The 16,364-nt window shown below is 43.7% G+C and overlaps 1 protein-coding gene across 2 annotated transcripts in view; it reads left to right on the top strand.

Annotated features, from left to right (window-relative positions):
• Nucleotides 1–16,364, top strand: part of CUL2 (cullin 2) — a 173,426-nt gene that overhangs the window by 97,368 nt on the left and 59,694 nt on the right. For both annotated transcript variants that reach the window (XM_082257514.1, XM_082257513.1), the window contains exons 8-11: nucleotides 68–178; nucleotides 315–477; nucleotides 5,504–5,628; nucleotides 9,383–9,490. In XM_082257514.1, the coding sequence (XP_082113640.1) occupies nucleotides 68–178; nucleotides 315–477; nucleotides 5,504–5,628; nucleotides 9,383–9,490 (507 nt within the window). The remainder of the gene's footprint in view (nucleotides 1–67; nucleotides 179–314; nucleotides 478–5,503; nucleotides 5,629–9,382; nucleotides 9,491–16,364) is intronic.

Here is a 16,364-nt window from a genome sequence, read left to right as displayed (position 1 = left end):
AAAAGACTAAATTATTTTTGTTGTTACTGGGACTCTTTCTATTGTTTCCATGTTCTCTTTGTTTCAGTTTTATCAAGAAATTTTTGAGTGGCCTTTTCTGGCTGAAACAGGGGAGTATTACAAACAAGAGGCTTCAAATTTATTACAAGAATCAAACTGCTCACAGTATATGGAAAAGGTGAGCTTTGCTTTTCATTCTGGCCAGACTTTAGATTTTTGATGAATGATTGAAGATTCGGAGGGTGGATGGTTTTGATTTGATATATCTGTTGTATAGTATTGAGATCACCAATGTCTTCACTGTTTCTCTGCAGATTTTAGGTAGATTAAAAGATGAAGAGATGCGATGTAGGAAATATTTAAACCCCAGTTCATATACTAAAGTTATTCATGAATGCCAACAGAGAATGGTCGCCGACCACTTGCAGTTTCTACATGCAGAATGTCACAATATCATTAGACAAGAGAGGAGAAATGGTAAGTATCCCGAGAAGCTTACAGGAGGGACACCACCAGTGGGTTTTGAATGGGATTTGACAGGGTAATGACCCATCAATAGCCTTCTGGTAGTAAAGCAAACTGAACAAATGTAAGAGCAAAAGTTAAACAGAAGTGTATAGAACCCAGAAAAAAATGGCTGACAACCTTATACCATAGTTTATTGAAGCGTATTAAACTAGAGCTAAACTTTGAATAGGCTTCATGTAACTTATCCATGAGCACCTCATTGCTGCCCTTTGACTCACAGCATGAGGTCATCAGAAAGATGCAGTGCTACTGTATGCCAAAATGGTCTAATTTGCAAAATAATTGATTTAAAGTAAGGTGGAACGCCAACCAACCATTTTTTTTCCTTTTTTATTGCCCTGGTAGTCTCCACTGGTGATATTTATCATGACATAGTGCTCTGATAACACAGGAAGTGAACAGTATTTCCTGAATGGGATCACTGCAATAAAAAGTGTTAGAGTATCTAATCTTTCCTTCCTCCAAAGTGTTTTTGTTTCCCTCACTATAAAGATTGTTCAGGTTTTGCTGCTAATTTAAAAAGCATAATGTTCTGCAAAAACTGCAAAACAATTTAAATCCCTAAGATAAGGTTCACACTGCTGCAGTCAGATTAGGAGCCGACTTTCAGTGTGATTATGTGATGAAACGTGGATGCTTCTTTGGTGTGGTTTGCAAAATTGAGCTGCACTGCAATGATATGAACAGGCACTGTTGAAAAAAAATGTTATTTCCATTGTCAAGCGTTTGTGTGACTGAAGTCACACTTGAAATCTCACTAGTGTGAATCAGGCCTAAGGCTCGGCTCACACTAGTGCGGGCAGTGTTCCCCCGTGTTTGCTTGGACATGGGAGCACATTCATTTGAATAGACTGCCGTTCCATGTGAAACGCACAAAAAGGGTCCTTAAGAACACGGTCACAGGGAAACCGCGTGGTCTTTTTGACCATGTGGTCCCTAAACCCATGATCACACCGCATGCTGGAGTACATGGGGGTGCCCCACATATCTCACAAGAGCAGTGCGATTCGGCTGCGGGTTCTCACTAGTGTTAACCGAGCCTAGAAATACCATGCAAATCCAGTGTGGGAGTTTTGAGTGCAGCTCTTAATAGACCAAAGTGTTGACTAGCTTTAAACAAATATTTTATCATGCTGCAGCTGATGATTAGTAAAAGCCTTGCTAAATGCCAATTTAAAATGTATTTCTACTTTTGCAGCCAAATTTAAAAAAACTCCCTTCTCTGTTTACAGTGAGTAATGACAAAAATCAACCCCCCCCCCCTTTTTGTTTTTAAATAATTACATTTTGTCGCTTTGCAGCCTGAAATGAAGCCAGGCAGTTTTTGTTTTATCCAGCTGTATTTATCCAGTGCAACTTATAACATCCAAGTGCAAGATAGAACACCAACATGTCAGAAAAAATAAAAAAACAGAATCACAGTTCTATCCTGACAAGTGCCACCATAACACGATATTACCACCTCCATGCTTTACTGTAGGAATGGTGTTATTTGGATGGTGAACTGTATTAGATTTCTGCCAGACATGTTGTTTAGTTTTGAGGCCAAATAATTTATTTTTGTCTCATCTGACCACCCTAAAGGGAAACTCCAAGAATGAAATTTCTCTTACGTCCTCCGACAGTCGCCGCCTCTTCATATTCGTCACATATGGGGTATTAGACTTTGCTCCAAAGGAGTAGCTAGGCAACAGAATATGTTAACATTAAAGCTTTTAACATATCCCACCCTCAAGGGGTGGTCCCCTCAGTCAATACCCTCCTACTTCCTGCAACCATATCTCAGTTTCAGTGGAATAGCAGTAGAGTATACAACCAAACCCCAAAATAGGGGCGGGGGCGGCGACTGTCGGAGGACTCAGAGAAAGGAATTTTACAGGTAAGATTTTACAAAAATTCAGTTTTCTCTTACGTCCTCCGACAGTCGCCGCCTCTTCATATTCGTCACATATGGGGACGTCCCAAAGCAGTGCAAACATGAGGGGTGGGAAAAAAAAAAAAACCTTCCCTTTCTAGGAGTGGGTTCAAGCCGGCCTCACCTCATGCAGACTAGTCTAAACAATATGTAATGAGAAAAAACTCCTTTTGTCACCACTGACAGGACACACTGAGGGGAATTTATCGACTGAAGTAGCAAGAATCTGGAGCAGTTGTGCGTGGCAAAAATCAGCTTTTATTTTTAAGTACATTTTTTGATCAATGAAAGGGCAATATTAGAACATTACATACTGTACACTTGCTGTTGTGTTTGTGGGTTTTTTTTTTCTCAAATTATCCTTCTCCTGTCAATCACCACTGTGGAGATGGAGGAGGCATGGCTTTGGCTCCTCTTGTCCTACGTGTGCGGTGCTATGAACAGCTGCAGGTAACATTGTAGTTTCAGGAGACTTTTGGTGGTCTCCGTAGGTCTTGATAGGCAAAGGAACACCAACGTAATGGGAGTCTGGCAGAACCAAAAAAACTCCAAATGCATATGAATTTTTTTATTGGCATCTAATTTATCAAAAATATTTGACGTTAATATTTTAATGTATAACAGCAAAATGTATGTTTTAATGCAGTGAGGGATTAGAACACAATAACTGCCAGGTTTTGCTGCTCTCTGTGCTCCCATTACGGATATTCACTCTCTTTATTAGTCCTGTTTACCATTATCATCGAAATAAAAGTAAAAGAAAATCCTAAATTTTGGGTTGTCCCCAGGACCGGAATAGTGAGGATATCTTCCAATGGGGAGAATTGTTCTGGTGACAATCATGATGCTCTCACTTTAGAGGAATTTGCTCTCACTTTCTGTTCTGGCTATGGGACAGGATATGATAAATTCCCCCTATTGAGTTTCCTCTTGGATGCAGATGCAGAAGGTAATCATCTAGATCTGTAACCTTAGAGCAGACAGTGTTCATATCTAGGTTACGACTGTTGAGATCTGACATGGTTCGATATATTCAACAACAACTCCCCAGCCCCCTATTGCATAGCAGAGCAAAATCTATTTTGGAGCTCTCAGAAAAGAGGAAGGAAAAAATAAGCAGCGATTTATTTTTATTTTTTAAAGTATAACTAAAGGCATAGTTTTTTCTAGTTTTGGAGAGAATCGAGGGGGATAAGAACCCCTTTTAGATTTTTATTGCCATCTGTGCCCCCTTTAGGGAGCTTTACCCTCTCCATTTGTCCTGTCTACCATTATCATTGAAAGTAAAAGAAAATCTTAAATTTTGGGGTGTCCCCAGTAATAGAAGGGAAAGCTTCCAGTGGGGACACTAATTTTGGTTACCTGGGAGCCCCAAGGGTTACCTTTTTAATTTGCAGGAATTTCCTCTCCCTTCCGATTTTGGATATGTGAAGGAAGTGAAGGTAAATCTCCCCAATGGGACATAGAAGGCAAAAATACTGACAGGGGTTATAACCCCCTCTTACTCTATCCAAAATGGAAAAAAAAAAAAACTTTTGCCTACAGTTGTATTTTAGGTTTTGCTATGTGAATGACAACAAGTAGAAAATATAAAGTAGATGTTATCCCAAAGTTGCTGCAAAAGTTGATTTACGATTTAAAGCTTCAACCTGCATTCTTTTTAAGATGCACCAAACTGCTGTTTTCTGAATGAATCCTTCAGTGGCATCCCCTATACACCTCACAACACAGATTTCTTGTAATGCCCCTTTCACACGGAAGGATTGATTGGGTCAGTTCGGGTCTGCCTAAAATACTGACAGGTGGACTAGGGTTGACACTTCATCCCTTTAAAACTGAACACATATTAATCACACAGGTTCTGGGGCTAATTTATTGCAGATAAGGCACTAAGTGCTTCCACCTTAATAGTCCACAGAACCTGTGTGATTAATGTGTTCGGTTTTAAAGTGATGAAGTGGCAATCCTAGTTCGCCTGTCAGTTTTTTTAGGCGTACTTGATCGGACCACCCATTGCCCTCTACTGAGCAGCGAATGTAAACGGACATCTGCCCGTATACACACACCCACATTTGATCTGCTATAAACAAACGGATGGGGGATCTGAGTTGGACGTAAACAGACAGGCAGTCAGCTTACACTTGACCGCCCATAGAGAACAGCGGGCTGTGTCTGTGTCCGCTCTGCATAGCGGAGGGGACACGGACCTCTCATCCACCTGCTCAGTGGAGATCAATGGACAAATCTGCTTGTGGAGTCTGCCCTTGTGAAAGAGCCCCAAGGGGACACGGTATATGAGTTTTGTTTTAAATCCACTTGTGACCAGAAATAAAGCCTTGCACCAGCTTTTTACACCGATTGCATTGACAAATTTATCATGAGCTGCATTACCTTAAACATGTATACTTGCAGGTATCCCATTGCAAAATGTAGGCAGTTTTTGTGGTTTAGTCTAGAGAAATTTGTATGCAACATGGATGTAATATGCCAAAATCTTGCCTTATTACAGCATGTGTAATATATGTTCATAGCTTTATTTTTACCTCTTTTATGATAGCGAACATCAAATCTAAAGTGCTACTAAACCCTATATTTTCAGTAATTATCACATCCTGACTTCTTAATGGAGCTAGTCAAGATTGCTGTCTCAAGGCTCCAGGTTTAGGGTGGCTCCGTTGCCTTGCATGGTCATGTAGAGTCACTCTTGCATCTCCCCCCTCCCAGCCAGGACTGTGCAGCCAAATGTCCCTATTTTGTGCATATACACACACAGCACTGGAGCCTAGGAGGGCAAGCCACTCCCCTGCTTCCCCATCCCACCTCCTGGCTAACTGATTGATTGACATCAGCTCAGGACTGCACTGTACTTTTTGACCTGCTCCATGTGATGTACTCGGCACACTCCCCAAAGCGGAAGTTCAGGGGAAGAAGCTCTGAGAGCTAGAGCCAGGGGTTTTTTTTTTTTTGTAACAAATAAACTGTAAAGTTGATTTGGTTTGAATGCCAATGGCTAAATGGTGAGTGTTTTTATTACATTAACTTGCTTTTTGGTGATTGCAGATATGGCCAATATGTATACCCTTCTACGTGCAGTATCCAGTGGTTTACCTCATATGATTCAGGAATTACAGAACCATATCCATGATGAGGGCCTTAGAGCTGTTAGTAATCTTTCTCAGGAAAATGTAAGTATTCCAAAAATTTTCCTAGTCGGTAGTAGTTGGTTGTTTTAAAAGTGGGCTTGTTCTGGAATGTTGTAGATGTTTCACTTAGAACAGGAGTCTCCAAACTTTCTAAACAAAGGGCCAGTTTATTGTCCTTCAGATTTTAGGAGGTCTGACTGTGGCCATTGGGAGTAGCTAATGCTAAGGCCACTGTTTGGTAGTCAGTGGGAGTAAAAAAATAAATAGCACTCCTGTGGTCAGTAGGAAGGGGAATAGTGCCCCTTCATTGGTATTAGTGGGAGAAATAGTGCCCCATCATTGGTGTCATTGGAAGAAATAGTGCCCCATCGTTGGTGTCATTGGAAGAAATAGTGCCCCATCCTTGGTGTCATTGGAAGCATTAGTGCCCCATCCTTGGTGTCATTGGAAGCATTAGTGCCCCATCATTGGTGTCATTGGAAGCATTAGTGCCCCATCGTTGGTGTCATTGGAAGCATTAGTGCCCCATCGTTGGTGTCATTGGAAGCATTAGTGCCCCATCGTTGGAGTCAGTGGAAGAAATAGTGCCCCATCATTGGAGTCAGTGGAAGAAATAGTGCCCAATCATTGTTGTCAGTGGGAGCAATAATTCCCTATCATTGGTGGCAGTAGAAGGGAATAGTGCCCCATTGTTGGTGTCAGTGGAAGGAACAGTACCTCCTATCAGTGGAAGTAATAGTGTCCCAGGGACCAGATAAAGTCAAGCAAAGGGCTGTGGGCCACAGTTTATAGACCTCTGACATAGAAGATCGTTCTGAGCTAAAGAAACTCCTTGAAGTAGCCAAATACCTTCAAAAAACAGGAACAAGCCTATATAAATGTGACTAAATGACCTGGACAAATGAAAACCTTTATTTTCCCATCTCGTTTTTTCTTCTTACCTAATTCTACTTGCAGTGTTACTGCGTTACTGTGCTGGATCTTTGTCTTCATACCCAAGTACAGAGTTCTTTGGCAATATACACGCTTGTATATTGTAAGATTTGTTTAACCACTTGACCCCAAGGCCTTTTCTGGCACTTTTTGTTTACATGTAACAATCAGTATATTTTGCTAGAAAATTTCATAGAACCCCAAACATTTATATATTTTTTTTTAAAGCAGAGGCCCTAGATAATAAATTGTTGGGTGTTGCAATTTTTTAAGTCATACAATATTTGCGCTGTGTTTTTTCAGATGCATTTTTTTGGGGAAAAAATACACTTTTTTGAATTTTAGTGCAAAAAAAACACAATGCATAACCCAATTTTTTTGGTAAAATAGAACAGATTTATGCCAAGTAAATAGGTACCAAACATGTCACGCTTTAAAATTGCACATGCCCGCGCAACAACGTAAATGTTGCTATCCATAGGCAGCGCTTTAAAAGCCTTTGCAGGTTATCAGTTTAGATTTGCACAGGTGGTCTGGTGTTAGAAATACTATCCATGATCTGATGTTCGCGGTGATACCTTACATATGTGGGACGATCCATGTTGTTTTTTTGTTTTTTTCACAGTCACTTTAAACGCGTTTTTTTCTTTTTATCACTTTTACTGTTGATGTTCACATCCCTTGTGAATAGATAATTTTTATAAAAAGATCTGCGGTCTATAAGACCCCAGATCCCTCCTCTGCCTATAAAAGAATTTGATCACGCCAAGATTGGTGTGATCAAATGCTTTTCACTTTTAAAAATGGCACCATTTACATCCACAGAAAGGGTCCCTATATCATAGAGGCAAACAGAGCAGTTCCCGTCTTTGTTCGCCTTTATGATCAGCCGGTGGAAGTGCCAGCTGGTCAAATCTTGCAGCCGGTTAGCCACTAGGATTCCTTTTACCAGAGAGCAAAACCAAAAAAAAAAAAAATGGTTCCGGGTTGCCGCATGCTTCATCCTGGTATAACCTCTTGAAGTCCAGCGACGTACTGGTACATCATTGGTAATCAAGTAGTTAAAGCTTTAGTGTCACTTTAACTAGTTTGTATGTGCCAAGCTTGCCCAAACAAACTATTTCCTACGCTAATGTGCGCCCACTGGGTTTTCCTGTATAAAACAGAGTTGGGCTCTGCGCTGTTCAGCCATTCATAGTCAGCTTTGTATTCTTTGAATGCAAAACTTACTCTGATTGGCTGAGACAGAGAAGCCAGAGGATGACATCACAATCCCTGCCTCAGGCAATTGGAGAAAGCTTTGTATTCATTAAAACAATACAAAGCTACTTATGAATGGCTAAACAGGGCTCAACCAGCTCAGTTTTGTTCCTTGTGTTGAATGGATAGTTCATATCCCACACAGTGCTGTATACTATATGTAGCTGCGGCTACATACAGTTTATACAGCACACCGAGTGGGCACACCTGTTACTGTAGCAAATAGCTTGTTATAGCAGTGATCTCTAGCAGTCTTGTGTAATTTGTTCCCAGTCGGACTCTCTTGAAGCATGTTCCAGGTCTCCAACAAATCCTTTATCACATTTATAGGTCTCCTGCAGCACGTCAATAGTCTATAACCATCTCTTGCATATTGGCTGCAGTCTCTGACCACTGTTGTAACATGTCCATAGTCTCTGACCATCTCTTTTGTCATGATCACAGTCTCTAGCCATCTCTTGTATGATGCCCGCAGTATCTGTCCATCTCTTTCATCATGCTGCAGTCTCTGGTCACCTCCTGTATCATTCCCACAGTCTCTGACCATCTCTGATATCATACCCATTGTCTTTGACTATCCTGTTCTGTGTCTGCTGTCTCCAAGTCTAAATGAATCATTTTACTTTGTGTGGCCCTTTGGTGATGGGAGCCGTACTTGAGGCTCATTTAGACCACCACTGGTCTAAAGTCTCATTGTTTTTGGGAGCCTGTGACCAGGTGATCTAGGTGGGAATGAGAGCAAGTTTTTTCAATTCATGGCAAAAACTATAAGGTGATTGGCCAATGCTGTTGTGTCCTGTCAGTTTATAGGAAGTGTTCATTTTAATAAAACCTTGCCTTCAACTGCTTCTCACCTGCTGCATTGTCAAATGACGGGTGGGTGTACTCTCGTTCTGGAACAACGTCATATGACTTCTTCCCACTCTCACCGCGATTGCACAGCAATCGATGGTGTGCTTTGTCCCTGGGACACAATGCTTTACTGATCCTGGTAAAGAACCGAGGACGAGGATCTTTACCCATGTGATCAGCTGTGTCCAATCACAGCTGATCACATGCAAACAAGGAAATGCTGGTTATCGGCATTCCTCGCCTCACGCTGACAGCTTGTGAGGAGAGCCGATCAACGCCATTTCCTCACAGGGGAGATCTGCACAAATAATCAGTGGACTAATCATCAGTGCCCTGATTATCAGTGCCCAGCAGTGATGCCAATCAATGATGCCCATCAGTGCAGCCTCATCAGTGCACATCCGTGAAGGTGAAAAATTACTTATTACCAAAATTGTATATGCAAAACTAAGTAACTTTTTTTTTTTTTAAAGGTTTTTTTTTTTTCCTTTTTTTTTTTTTTTTTTTACCACCATAAGGAAGCTCTATCTGTCCAAAAAAAAACGTTAAAAATTGAGTTTGGGTACAGCGTTGCATGACTGTGCAATTGTCATTCAAAGTGTGACATCGCTGAAAGCTGAAAATTGGCCTGGGCGGGAAGGGGGTAAAAGTAACCAGTAGGCAAGTGGTTTAAAGACTGCCCTGTATTTGAACACCTCTAACAACAAAAGGGTATTGTCACTTATTTTGTGGTGCTCTTATTTGTTTTCAGATGCCAACCCTATTTGTGGAATCCGTCTTAGAAGTCCACAGTAAATTTGTTCAGCTTGTAAACACTGTTTTAAATGGAGATCAACATTTTATGAGTGCACTAGACAAGGTAAGCTGAAAACCAGAAATCTTTCTCTTAAATGTAAAGGGATATCTACTGGGTGTTGTGTGTGTATATTGCTGTACCAACCATGAAAGAATGTCCCCTATTATCAATATTGTGACATATAATATACCATTAGTATATTATATCGAATGTTCTTTGGAGCATGCACTTAAGGCTGGCACACACGGGCTCTCCCCCCCCATTCACAGGCTTTGCTGAGGCTATCGGTCAAATCCCGTGACAAGGGAGCAGGGAGTGGGACCGACCCCCCTCGCTGTCTGTAGCCATGCAGGTAGCATAGCTCAGGATCAAGCCCGCAGGTGTGCCACAATAGAAAGCGAAGGAGCCAGGAGCGCCAGAGGGAAATCCAAGAAGAGGGGGACCAGGGCTGCTCTGTGCAATTCCATTGCACAAAGCACGTAAGTTTATTACGTATATAATTTTTTCTCTCTCGTTCGTTGACAGACACAGCTCCTGTTCTTCTTAACCATTGGGTTATACTGCCCCCTACAGGAGTAAGGCGCTTAACTGCTTTGTGCAGGTGCAGAAGTTCAGAATGGAGTCTGTTCACACGGTGGTGGCTTCCCTGCATCAGGGAAATGTTCTTGCCTCCATCGACATCAATGACGCTGACCTTCACATTCTAATATGTGTCAATCTCTAGCGCTTCCTCCACTTTGCTCTGGGACAGGAGCATTATCAGTTTGTGGCGTTACCCTTTGGTCTCGCCTCTGCTCCTCGCGTCTTCACGAAAGTGTTGGCCCCGGTGCTAGCATTGTTATGCCAATGGGGGATATCGGTACTAGGCTACTTGGATGTCCTCCTTCTGCAAGCGGAGTCTCCTGCTGCTCTGGTGGCAAACCTTGAAATCACCATACGAGCTTGCAGGAGTTTAGCTAAATTTTTAGAAGTCTGCTCTGGTTCTGTCCCCAAAGCTGGACTATCTGGGTCTGTCTCTGGACGCGGCCTTAGCCAGAGTGCTCCTTCCCCTAGACACACTACAGAGACTACAGGCTGCAATTCATCTCCTGCTGTCCAGCAGATGGTCATCCCTCCGGACTTGCATGCGGGTGCTGGGCTTGATGGTTTTTACCTTTTGAGGCGGTTCTGTTTGCACAGTTCCATACGAGGTCCCTGCAAGGGAGAGTCGGGCCAAATGAGACAAGAATCTGCAGTCTCTGGACAATCAGCCGGGGCACGAAAGAGTCCCTGATATGTGGCTTCGTTCTTCGGCGCTTCAGCTGGGCAAATCCTCCCCCCTTGTATTGGACAGTGGTCACCATGGATGCCAGCCTGTCCGGCTAGGGAGGCTTCTTCGCCAAAAATTCCGGGGTTTTGGACAAAGGAAGAGTCCAGACTACTGATCAATGTCTTGGAACTCTGAGTGATCAGACTGTGCCTGGAACATTGGACGGATCCTCTTCAGGGATGTCCAGTGCGCATTCAATCGGACAGTGCCACGGCCGTGGTTTATGTCAATCACCACGGGAGCACAAGAAGTGTCCTGGTGGCTCTGGAAGTAGCCGGCATTCTAATGTGGGCAGAACGGTTCCATGGCGAGCCATGATTAATGCCTGATGGCCGATACGCGTTGGCTTTTTATTTGACTGTTGTTCATATGCTAAAATAAATGATGTTTTAGCCGATGTCCATAGCACCAACCTTTCTCCTTTTTTGCATGGATTACAAGGTTTACAGAGATCTCACAGGCTGGTGCTGTGTGTTTGAGGCTCACCAGACATTGCATAGAAGGTAGTAGCTCGGATGCACCTGTTTCGGCAGAATAGTTTGTTCACGTACTCACCGCCGTACACATTCCCGGGGTGGAAAACTGGCAGGCAGATTACCTCAGTCGGCAGGCGTTGGACCAAGGGGAGTGGTCCCTTCATCTGGAGGCGTTTCAGCAGTTGTGTCTCCAATGGGGCATTCCTGAGGTGGATCTGTTGGCTTCCTTGCACAACAGAAAGGTGCAGAGGTTTGTGGCTCAGTCACAGGATCCTCTGGCGGATGCCACAGATCCGCTGGTGGCTCCATGGGGTCAGTATTATCTGATTTACACCTTCCCTCCTCTCAAGCTTCTTCCAGGACTTCTATGCAGGATCGTGTCAGAAGGGATTCCGGTCATCTTAGTGGCCCTGGGCTGGCATTGCCTGGCTTGGTACGCCGATCTGGTGTGGCTGCTCCCCGACATTCCTAGGAAGCTTCGTCTCAGGGAGGATCTGCGGCCCCAAGGACCAATCTTCCATCCTTTACTGCTGACTTTGCCGGCTTGGCTGTTGAAGGCCAGGTGCTGATGGATAGAAGTTTGCCTGAGTCTGTGTTTCCAATGCTGTTAAAAGCTAGGAAGCCTACTTCTGGGAAGATCTACCATCGTACGTGGAAGATGTACATTACATGGTGTGAGTCTCTTGGGGTTCATTCTCGCTCTTTTTCAGTGGTTCGGATCTTGACCTTCATATAAAAGGGGGTTGAGCAGAAACTGTCCCTGAGTACTATCAAGGGCTGGTGTTGGCCATAGCAGTCTTCTTTCAACGGCCCTTGGCCAAATGCTTCAGTGCGGTCTCTGTTTCCACCTTGGGACCTGGATTTGGTGCTCAGTCCTCCAGAAGCCTCCTTTTGAGAATCTTCAGGAGATTCCCTTGCTTATGCTGTCCCAGAAGGTGGCCTTTTTGTTGGCATTCACCTCTGCATGCAGGGTGTTGGAATGGCAATGTTATCCTATCATTCACCTTATTGGTGGTTCACAGGGATAAGGTGGTTCTTCGCCCCTGTCCATCGTTCCTTCCTTAGGTTGTCTCTGATTTTCATTTGAATGAAGACATTGTGTTGCCTTCCCTGTGTCCCAGGCCAACACATCCGAAGGAAATTGCTTTGCATGCCTTGGATATAGACCAGGCAATTGGGGTGTACCTGGCAGCTACGAAGTCTTTTAGGAAGTCTGACTCACTATTTGTGCTAATGGATGGACCTTGGAAAGGGTTAGTGGAGGGAAGGGGGGGAACCAGCGCTATGGATGAGAACTACCAGGCCTGTGAGGTAATTAGGTTGCAGCCACCAACCGACCCCTAAGAGACTTAGGGGCTGAGATATAATGGGGGGGGGGGGGGAAGAAGTTGGAAACGGCGCTACCTGGAGTATGTGCAAAATGCGAGTGGGATAGAGGAAAAAGTGCTTAGTGCATGATATATAGTGCAGATATAAAAAATGTGCAGATATTATACCTGTGAGAGATTCCAAATCACTGGCTGAATATAGACGATAGCAAACTTCAGCCACAAATCGAGTAAAAATAGGTATAAATAAGTGTAAATATAAATGTATAAGTGGCACGGTATGGTATAAATAAATAGTGTAGTAAAAATAATTCCCAATAGATAGATAGTGGAAATCGATAATTGATATGGTGGTCAGTAGTGATAAAAGCAGTGAAAATACTATTGCGTACCTTTTTGTATGATATTCCTCCAATCTGACCACTAGAGGTCGCACTTACCCTGTAGCCAAATAGTGTACATGGAAACCATATAGGGTATGAACAAAACTCTCTCAGACCTGTCCCCAATCCGTCCTTACGGACCGATGGATCCCATCTGAGTGCAAAGGAGAAAAACGAACCTCTTAGTGTGGCATACAATGGGGAATTTTCAAAAGCCTAGTAGTAACTCACGCTTTAGTAATGAATGCAGCAGATGCCACACTAAGAGGTTCGTTTTTCTCCTTTGCACTCAGATGAGATCCATCGGTCCGTAAGGACGGATTGGGGACAGGTCTGCGCCGTTTCCAATTTCTTCCCCCCACATTATACTTGGAAAGGGTTGTCCGTTTCCTCAGCGACCATTTTCCAGATGGATCAGACAGACGGTAATTCAGGCCTATTACATCAGGGTTCAGGTTTTCTCCTTCTCCTGTCAAGGCGCATTCTACTCGGGCGCTCAGTGCCTCCTGGGCCTGTCATCAGGCGTCAGTGATGTAGGTTTGCAAGGCAAAGTTCTATAAAGTGGATGTGTTGGCATCTGGAGATGCTTCCTTTGACCGCAAGGTTTTACAGGCTGTTATTTAGAGGACCTGATCCTCTTTGAGGTTGTATTGTTTTGTTCAGGTGGGCTCCAGCTGTTTTGGTTGAGGTCCGTTTACCTGGTTGGCTATAGTTAGCCTTAGGCGTTTTTTACCTGTTCCCACCCCTCATGTTTAACAACGTCCCAATGGTTAAGATCAGGAGCTGTGTCTGTCAATGAACGAAGGAGAAAATGGGATTTTCGACTTACCGTAAAATCCATTTCTCTGATGTTCATTGACGGACACAGCACCCACCCCTCTGTGGAGTTGTGTTTCTTCTGACACTGCTTGTAACAAAACTGAGTACCTATAGCAGAGAGAGGGAGTATACCCCCTGGAACTGTCCATAGGCGTAGCCAGACTTTTTTTCTGCCTAGTGTCCTACTCCTGTAGGGGGCAGTAAAACCCAATGGTTAAGAAGATTTAGGAGCTGTGTTTGTCAATGAACTTCAGAGAAATAGATTTTACGGTAAGTCAAAAATCTCATTTTTTTCTACAATCACTTTTGAGGCTTCATGTACACAGGACTTTTGAGAACCTCTCCTGAATGCTGGAACTTGACAGCTAGTAACCGACGGTTTAAAACGTCCATTTTGCCCCTTTTACATGCCGCGTTTATGCGCGTTTAGCGGCGTTTGCAATTAGAAGCGTTTTTACATTGTAAAATTGTCAGAAATGTATCCCCATTGAAAACACCCATAAACAAAACGCTTATAAACTTTAGTTATCGCGCTTAGACGCGTTTGCATGCTGTTACAAGCGTTTGCCGTTTCAAATGCCTATAAACCTCTGTGTGAACGCATTTTTTTGCTATAAAAAAATGCCATTAAACTCAACTGCCTCTAAACCACTATAAACATCTCAGTGTACATGGATGGATAAGATAACAAAGAGGAGAGTTCAGGGGCTGCTGAAAAAAAATGCCCAACTGCTCCTTAACGTCCGTTTTATTAGCAACAGCGTACATGGGGCCTAAGACCCATTTTCCGACATGCCTAGAGTAATTTACTAGCATAGATGTCTGCAGTAATTGTTTTTAAGAATATCTTCACTTTTAGTAAAATAAAGGCCACACCCCTGCTCAGCAATGCACAGCCATTACAAGAATAAAATAAATGTATTTGTTAAGAAATTATCTGTTTCAGTGTTGTTACAAGGTTATGCCACAGGAGGGCATACCTTCTGTATTTGAGTAGACGGATCTGCTTGACAGAGTCCACTCCACTTTTTTTTTTTTTTACATTTTTCTACAATTATATATTTTTTGAATATTTTTTTACTTGTACTTTTTTTGGGGGGGGGGGGGTCTTTGTTGAGATATCAGAGGTCTAAACAGACCCCCATATCTCTTTTGAGACCTCTGCATCAGTAGAGCAGACGCGGACTTGTCATCTGCCTGTTCAGCGAGGATCTGCAGACAGATTCCCACTGAGTAGGTAGATCTGCTTGATAGTCCACTCCACTCCATGTTTTTTTTTTTTTCGGGGGGGGGGGGGGGTCTTTGAGATATTAGAGGTCTAAACAGACCCTCATATATTTTTGATTTTTTTGAGACCGAGAAAGGGACTTAAAGTCCCTTTCTCTGCAGCACTTTGCATGAATGAATAAGGAGTCTGTATAGACTCCTTATCCATTCATAAACTGGCAGTTTGACATTTCGGTTTACTATTATCAGGTGTCAGTGGAAACAGAAGCCATCAGTAGTGAGGGCTGCCTCATCCACTGTACTACAGGGAGGGGGCTGGTAAACACATTTTTACCAAGCCCCAGCTCCACCAGCACTGCAACCCCCCACCCTATCTCCCCTCACTAAGCCTGACAGCTCGCAGGACATAGTGCCGGTCAGCAGCTGCAAGCGGCGGGAGGGGAAGGAGGGATGCCACCGGAGCAGGGATGGCTCAGGGGTGCAGGGGTCGGTACGGGGGTCATCGGACAGGCGAGGGGGACAGACTGTGATCCCCTCCAGCATCTGAAGCTGACGGGAGTGGCAGAGGAGGGATGCCGGCTTCTAAAGGTAGCTGCAGAGGATTGGGTTTTGCTGGGGGGAGGGATCAGTGCTGGGGGGGTGAAGGGGATAGGAAAGGAGAGTGGTGGGAAGTAGTTTTAGGTGGCAGGGAGTGGGCTGGTCATTGAAGTGACCATGAGCTTATAGGAGAGGTAGAAATGAGGTCCGCACGTATGGACCTGGCCAGCTGCAGGCAGTGCTGTAGGGCCATATGGACCTGGCAGTAAAAGGGTTAAAGGATAAGCAGCTTTTGTAACCTGTTACATGTTCCACCAATAATCAGGATGTAACATGTTGCAAATCCACCGGCCCCCCGATGTCACAGGCACTCTGTGAAAATCCCCAAAGAATGTGACTGCGGCTGTCGGCTTGTAGTTCTCAATGAACTACCATGGTGCTGTTGAGCGCTGTGGTAGTTCATTGATGTTTCCTGATAATCTGTAACTGCTTGGCCACACAATGTATGACAGGGCTTGACAAATTTGCTTTGAATCTAGGAGCCAGCTAAAAAAGTTAGGAGCCAGTTTTTTTTTTTCTTCCTTTTCTGGCTGTTGGGCTTTAAACTTCCCGCCCACACATCCAGGGCCATCTTATAGCATCATGGGACCCTGGGCAAAGTAATGCACTGGAGTCCCTATAAGCCTGCCATAGTTTATGCACCTACTCTCAAGAAATACAACCCACTACTACTGAACGCAACCCATTCAAATAAAAGGGTCCGTGCTGCAGCATTTACAGTGACATATCGCCTTCTCACTGCCTGTCAATTGTCTCTGAAAATAAATCTGTGTGTGGATTGCTTTTCAGAGGAAAGGC

This window comes from Pelophylax lessonae (genome assembly GCF_965119305.1).
Source record: "Pelophylax lessonae genome assembly, chromosome: 5".
Taxonomy (NCBI): domain Eukaryota; kingdom Metazoa; phylum Chordata; class Amphibia; order Anura; family Ranidae; genus Pelophylax; species Pelophylax lessonae.
The sequence above is the reverse complement of the archived record's forward strand: the minus strand, read 5'-3'. Positions and strand labels throughout refer to the sequence as shown.